The sequence below is a fragment of the Oncorhynchus nerka genome, linkage group LG14, assembly GCF_034236695.1.
Source record: "Oncorhynchus nerka isolate Pitt River linkage group LG14, Oner_Uvic_2.0, whole genome shotgun sequence".
Taxonomy (NCBI): Eukaryota; Metazoa; Chordata; class Actinopteri; order Salmoniformes; family Salmonidae; genus Oncorhynchus; species Oncorhynchus nerka.
Genome location: NC_088409.1, coordinates 98239101 through 98247299, shown reverse-complemented (window position 1 = coordinate 98247299; position 8199 = coordinate 98239101). Strand labels below are relative to the sequence as shown.

Here is an 8199-nt window from a genome sequence, read left to right as displayed (position 1 = left end):
ACATGTCCATTGTGTTAACCACATTGTGTTAACCACATCAACATGTCCATTGTGTTTACCACATTGTGTTAACCACGTCAACATGTCCATTGTGTTAACCACATTGTGTTAACCACGTCAACATGTCTCTTGTGTTAACCACATTGTGTTAACCACGTCAACATGTCCATTGTGTTAACCACATTGTGTTAACCACGTCAACATGTCCATTGTGTTAACCACGTCAACATGTCCCTTGTGTTAACCACATTGTGTTAACCACGTCAACATGTCCATTGTGTTAACCACATTGTGTTAACCACGTCAACATGTCCCTTGTGTTAACCACATTGTGTTAACCACATCAACATGTCCCTTGTGTTAACCACATTGTGTTAACCACATCAACATGTCCATTGTGTTAACCACATTGTGTTAACCACGTCAACATGTCTCTTGTGTTAACCACGTCAACATGTCCATTGTGTTAACCACATTGTGTTAACCACGTCAACATGTCCATTGTGTTAACCACATTGTGTTAACCACGTCAACATGTCTCTTGTGTTAACCACGTCAACATGTCCCTTGTGTTAACCACATCAACATGTCCATTGTGTTAACCACATTGTGTTAACCACGTCAACATGTCCATTGTGTTAACCACATTGTGTTAACCACGTCAACATGTCCCTTGTGTTAACCACGTCAACATGTCCATTGTGTTAACCACATCAACATGTCCATTGTGTTAACCACGTCCACATGTCCATTGTGTTAACCACGTCAACATGTCCCTATTCCCTATATATATATAGTAAACTACTCCTGACCAGTGGGCCCTGGAAAAGTCCAGACCTCCATGGGTTGATAAATTTGATTTCCATTGATAATTTTTGTGTGATTTTGTTGTCAGCACATTCAACTATGTAAAGAAAAAAGTATTTAATAAGAATATTTCATTCATTCAGATCTAGGATGTGTTATTTTAGTGTTCCCTTTATTTTTTTGAGCAGTGTCTATAGTAAACTACTCCTGAACAGTGGGCCCTGGAAAAGTGCACACACAGTAGTTCACTATATAAAGAATAGGAAGCCTTGTGGGATGTAACCTTTCTGTCCCCAGTACTGACAAGGTGACACTCTGGTACTACGATCTGGGCAGGTATCCACAAAGCTTCTCAGAGCAGAAGGGATGATCTAGGACCTGTCCATATAATCTTCTTGATTATGATCTGAAATTCAATACCTTTTCCTAGATCAGCTGTTCTTCTCTGAGTATCGGCCCTCGGACGGAACACACGTCATGTTCTCTGCTGTCACCTAGTGGTGTAAAAGAGACATTACACTGCCTCTACACTGTCGCTAACATTACCCTGTCCTTAACGTTAACCTGTCTCTACACTGTCACTAACATTACCCTGTCACTAACATTACACTGTCACTAACATTACACTGTCACTAACATTACCCTGTCTCTACACTGTCACTAACATTACCCTGTCTGTCTCTACACTGTCACTAACATTACCCTGTCTGTCTCTACACTGTCACTAACATTACCCTGTCTGTCTCTACACTGTCACTAACATTACCCTGTCTGTCTCTACACTGTCACTAACATTACACTGTCTCTACACTGTCACTAACATTACCCTGTCTGTCTCTACACTGTCACTAACATTACCCTGTCTGTCTCTACACTGTCACTAACATTACACTGTCTCTACACTGTCACTAACATTACCCTGTCTGTCTCTATACTGTCACTAACATTACACTGTCTCTACACTGTCACTAACATTACCCTGTCTGTCTCTACACTGTCACTAACATTACCCTGTCTGTCTCTACACTGTCACTAACATTACCCTGTCTGTCTCTACACTGTCACTAACATTACACTGTCTCTACACTGTCACTAACATTACCCTGTCTGTCTCTATACTGTCACTAACATTACACTGTCTCTACACTGTCACTAACATTACCCTGTCTGTCTCTACACTGTCACTAACATTACCCTGTCTGTCTCTACACTGTCACTAACATTACACTGTCTCTACACTGTCACTAACATTACCCTGTCTGTCTCTATACTGTCACTAACATTACACTGTCTCTACACTGTCACTAACATTACCCTGTCTGTCTCTACACTGTCACTAACATTACCCTGTCTGTCTCTACACTGTCACTAACATTACACTGTCTCTACACTGTCACTAACATTACCCTGTCTGTCTCTACACTGTCACTAACATTACCCTGTCTCTACACTGTCACTAACATTACCCTGTCTGTCTCTACACTGTCACTAACATTACCCTGTCTCTACACTGTCACTAACATTACACTGTCTCTACACTGTCACTAACATTACCCTGTCTGTCTCTACACTGTCACTAACATTACACTGTCTGTCTCTACACTGTCACTAACATTACACTGTCTGTCTCTACACTGTCACTAACATTACCCTGTCTCTACACTGTCACTAACATTACCCTGTCTCTACACTGTCACTAACATTACCCTGTCTCTACACTGTCACTAACATTACCCTGTCTCTACACTGTCACTAACATTACCCTGTCTCTAGACTGTCACTAACATTACCCTGTCTCTAGACTGTCACTAACATTACCCTGTCTCTAGACTGTCACTAACATTACACTGTCTCTACCCTGCCACTAGCATTACCATGTCTCTACACTGTCACTAACATTACACTGTCACTAACATTACCCTGTCTGTCTCTACACTGTCACTAACATTACCCTGTCTGTCTCTACACTGTCACTAACATTACCCTGTCTGTCTCTACACTGTCACTAACATTACACTGTCTGTCTCTACACTGTCAATAACAGTGTATTGTACAGTTAGTGGTATCTCTCATCTCATAAAGGAGACGGACTGTGTATTGTACAGTTAGTGGTATCTCTCAACTCATAAAGGAGACGGACTGTGTATTGTACAGTTAGTGGTATCTCTCATCTCATCATAACAACTCTGGTCCACACCATGGTCTTAGGTAGGCAGTTGTGGGAAAAGTAGTTAATTTGTCATACTTGCATTAAAGTAAAGATACCTAAACAGAAAATGACTTGAGTAAAAGTTTCCCAGTAAAATACCACTTGAGTAAAAACTTCCCAGTAAAATACCACTTGAGTGAAAGTTTCCCAGTAAAATACCACTTGAGTAAAAGTTTCCCAGTAAAATACCACTTGAGTAAAAACTTCCCAGTAAAATACCACTTGAGTGAAAGTTTCCCAGTAAAATACCACTTGATTGAGTTTCCCAGTAAAATACCACTTGAGTGAAAGTTTCCCAGTAAAATACCACTTGAGTAAAAACTTCCCAGTAAAATACCACTTGAGTAAAAGTTTCCCAGTAAAATACCACTTGAGTAAAAACTTCCCAGTAAAATACCACTTGAGTGAAAGTTTCCCAGTAAAATACCACTTGATTGAGTTTCCCAGTAAAATACCACTTGAGTGAAAGTTTCCCAGTAAAATACCACTTGAGGAAAAGTTTCCCAGTAAAATACCACTTGAGGAAAAGTTTCCCAGTAAAATACCACTTGAGTGAAAGTTTCCCAGTAAAATACCACTTGAGGAAAAGTTTCCCAGTAAAATACCACTTGAGGAAAAGTTTCCCAGTAAAATACCACTTGAGGAAAAGTCTAAAAATATCTGGTTTTAAAATATACTTGGTCGGAAAAAAAAGTACAGTGGTAGAAAAAGTATTCAAACGTCATACTTGAGTAAAAGTACACAGTAAAAGTACACAGTAAAAGTACATCTTACACATCAAATTCATGATATTGAGTAAACCTAGACGGCACGATGTCCATATTATTTTGAATTACGGACAGACAGGGGCACATTCCAACCCTCAGACATCCTTTCCCAAACACAGTATTTGGTGTTTCGTGAGTCCGACCAGATCAGAGGCAGTAGGGATGACAAAGCGTTATATATCTGTCCTGCTCGTAACGAGTAGTTTTAGACGTCAGGGAAAACGTATGCAGTAAAAAGTCCACTATTTTCTTTAGGAATGTAACAGAGTAAAAGTAAAAGAAAAAGATGTTAAAATATATAAATAGTCAAAAATATAAATAGTAAAGTACAGATCCCCCCCCCCCCAAAAAAAAACGACTTAAGTAGTACTTTTAAAGTAGTTTAACTTATTAAGTACTTTACACCACTGTAGGTATGTGACATACATAGTGTTGCTGACATGCTGCGTTTTCTCTCAGGGCAGGTCTATAGGGGTCTGTGTGTTTTGGGTCAAACAAAACCCAGTGTTCCGTCCCACGTGGCACCCTATTCCCTACATGGTGCACTACGTTTGACCTGAGCCCGTCAAAAGTAGTGCACTATGTAGGAAAAAGGGTTCCATTTGGAACAAAGAGCCATGTTCACTCCAAATGGGAAACCAGACAAGCAGTCAGAATCGCAAGGGTCTCAAATGGCACCCTATTCCCTACATAGATCCCTATATAGGGAATAGGGTGTGATTTGGGACGCGGACTAAATGTCACCTCTGTTTACATTAACAACAGTTGACAGTATCTATCTACAGTATCTATTTACAAAAACAACTGTTCTGTCCCCTTTTAGACTGATCTGTGCCTAATTCAACAGGCAGACTAAACGGCTGGCCATCATCAACGCTCTGGAGACAAGCTATCTGTTCGTCCCTGGGTTTATCGACTGAGAAAGGATGAACCTGGGACTCATCAACGCTCTGGAGACAAGCTATCTGTTCGTCCCTGGGTTTATCGACTGAGAAAGGATGAAACTGGGACTCATCAACGCTCTGGAGACAAGCTATCTGTTCGTCCTCGGGTTTATCGACTGAGGAAGGATGAACCTGGGACTCATCAACGCTCTGGAGACAAGCTATCTGTTCGTCCCTGGGTTTATCGACTGAGAAAGGATGAAACTGGGACTCATCAACGCTCTGGAGACAAGCTATCTGTTCGTCCTCGGGTTTATCGACTGAGAAAGGATGAACCTGGGACTCATCAACGCTCTGGAGACAAGCTATCTGTTCGTCCTCGGGTTTATCGACTGAGAAAGGATGAAACTGGGACTCATCAACACTCTGGAGACAAGCTATCTGTTCGTCCTCGGGTTTATCGACTGAGAAAGGATGAAACATGGACAAGAAAACAATAGAAAAATTGTTGACAGAACAGAATGGGCATGTCCCCACTGCAATGCAATGTATCATTACTAATGGAGAACGGTATGTTTTAACTAGGCAAGTCAGTTAAGAACATTTATTTGTATTTTTATAATGACAGCCTACATCGGGCAAACCCGGACGACGCTGGGCCAATTGTACGCCGCCCTATGGGGACTCCCAATCATGTGCCTTAGACGTAATCCATTTCCTGACTAATACAACCTAAAGAGTTCAATGTATTCTTGGTCTGACCAGAGAAAAAATACAGTTTATGTAGCTAAAATGTCAAGGGCAATTCCACAGTAAGGAAATGACACTTTGACTCAGATTTGTTCACTTTTAAATGTATGTTTATACATCCCAAACACTGAGCACTCTACACAGCTATAACTGTCCCAAACACTGAACACTCTACACAGCTATAACTGTCCCAAACACTGAACACTCTACACAGCTATAACTGTCCCAAACACTGAACACTCTACACAGCTATAACTGTCCCAAACACTGAACACTCTACACAGCTATAACTGTCCCAAACACTGAACACATTACAGTTTTACCAGAATACCAAAACAGACATTTAACTTTAAATAAAATTTTAAAAAATATACTATGTGATTCTAATAACCATATACAGGAGATACATTTGTTAAGGTACAGTGAGTATCAGACGATGACTGGTCTCTTTGCAGTCTATTCAGATGTACACACCAACACTGCTTCCACTGTGGTGAGACTGCGATGGTTGAACTCTGGAGCCCTTATACCCGATAAAAACAGGATTCTGAGGTACGGCTTGAAAACTGGAGTTGTGTGAAACGGACAGGTTTCCCGGATGACTGTAGGAGTACGGATTTGTCTGTTGACTACCGGTATATGTGGTATACGGAGCGGTCAGGTGGTTGTAGGAGTACGGAGTCTGTTGGCTGATGTATAGGGAGTCACCAAGAGTGGACAGGCTGCTGACATAGTTGGAGCTGTTAGAGGTGGAGGGATGGTGTCCGTCAACGTGACGTACGTTGCCACGGTGATAGACCAACGGCCCAACGTTCTCCACCGAGCTGGAGTCATACACAGCAGCAGGAGGGTTCATGACGACCCCTTGTTGTCCATAAGGAACGTTGTTATGAAGAATCGGAGCTTGGTGGTGTTGGTATGCATCGAAGCTGTGACTTTGTTGGTGGTTCAGACCGGGCTGGCGGTGAGCCCTCACGCTAAGAATGCTGGAGATGGGATGGTAGTGCATCAGAGTGGGTTTGTTGATCCTGTTGGCTGGGTGATAGATATCGAACGAGGCTTTGTTCGAGTGGACGCGGCGACAGAGGAAGAGAAGCCCAGAGGTCAGGAGGAAGGCTCCGGTCACCCAACCGATGTAGAGAGCCTCTCCCAACTCCCTGCGCTGGGCGTCGATCAGCAAAGGGTTATAGAAGTCACGGATTATGGCGTGAGCCGTCCAGGAGACTGGGATGAACACACAGATAGAGGCCAGTAACTGCATGCCTCCAGCCACCATGAGGATGAGGCTCTTAACGCGGTCGTTGTCCTGGATGCAGGAGGTACAACGCATCCCTGCCAGAGCCCCCAGTAGACCCATCCCTGAGAGAGCCAGAGAGCAGCACATCAAGCCCCTGGCAGCCTGTGGAAGAGAAGACCAATACATACTGTAGCACATCAACCCATTATCTAGCTACCTCTTCAAGACGTTCTGATCGCTTGGTGGAACGGGCTATGGTTGGAAGTCGCTGAACCCGGGTTCGAGACCCGGTAGGAGCTACTGCCCATATTCGCTACAATACACAAAGTAAAGTTGACCTAAATAGGTTTTAAAATTTGTTCATGATTGACATGATTTCATATTGTTCGTCCCAAATGGCACCCTATTCCCTGCACTACTTTTGGCCGGGGCCCATAGGGTGCCACAGGCACTACATAAGGAAAAGGGTGCAATTTGGGACACACCCATAAAGTAATCATACCTGCAGGTCTGCGGGGAGATACAGCAGAGAGTCGTACACTTTACACTGCATCCTGATGTTGGCCTGTCTATAGCAGTTCATCCACAGGCCCTCCCAGCGCGTCTCCATGACGATGATGTTCTCTCCGATGAAGGCCGTAACCTTCCACATGGGCATCCCGGTGACGGCGGCTGCTCCGATCAGACCCACCAGTCCCGCGCACAGCGCCGCGATCTCAGACACGCCCTGGAACATCACGTCGTCCGTTGTTAAGGGTCCAGAGAAACAAGCAGGGTCCAAACGAACTCTCAGAGTCCTCCTGACAAAGAAACCTTAGTGATAGTTGTTTCCCAAATCTCAGAGTCCTCCTGACAAAGAAAGCTTAGTGATAGTTGACTCCCAAATCTCAGAGTCCTCCTGACAAAGAAACCTTAGTGATAGTTGATTCCCAAATCTCAGAGTCCTCCTGACAAAGAAACCTTAGTGACAGTTGACTACCAAATGTACTTTTCTCTGATGTTTTCAGACCTCAGAAATGGTCTAAGTTGGAGATGAGTCCATGTCCCCATACAATGTCCCAAAACAAATGAAAATCCTGTACGGTTGGAGTAGTATCCGAGGCAGAGAGGTGACCTTTCCTTTTCTCAGCTTTGATGGTGAAGTATGAGACAGACAATAGCGCTAGGTGTTGGGTAACTACTGTCTGTTATGGGAGAGAAACTCTGCTCTCACCTGGTTGGCTTATAGGATCAGGGTACAAAGGAGGACCTGTGAGGACTGTCTGTGTGCGGGCATTGTCTTGTACAGTAGTTCATTGGTTCACCCACTTTTTGATGTTTTCATAGCCAACACATCCACTCAATTACACATTATACCATTGGAGCTTAACACAGTAGATAGCTGTGTTACCATTGGAGCTTAACACAGTAGATAGCTGTGTTACCATTGGAGATTAACACAGTAGATAGCTGTGTTACCATTGGAGATTAACACAGTAGATAGCTGTGTTACCATTGGAGATTAACACAGTAGATAGCTGTGTTACCATTGGAGATTAACACAGT

General features: G+C 43.1%; 1 protein-coding gene across 1 annotated transcript; it reads right to left on the bottom strand.

Annotated features, from left to right (window-relative positions):
• Window positions 1-5232: 5232 nt before the first annotated feature.
• On the bottom strand, window positions 5233-7827 carry LOC115121410 (claudin-8-like). The gene is made up of 2 exons (XM_029650498.2): window positions 7157-7827; window positions 5233-6816 (listed from the first exon to the last, which is right to left on the bottom strand). The coding sequence occupies exons 1-2, from the start codon at window positions 7388-7390 to the stop codon at window positions 5878-5880; spliced, it is 1173 nt and encodes a 390-aa protein (XP_029506358.1). The 5' UTR covers window positions 7391-7827; the 3' UTR covers window positions 5233-5877.
• Window positions 7828-8199: the final 372 nt, after the last annotated feature.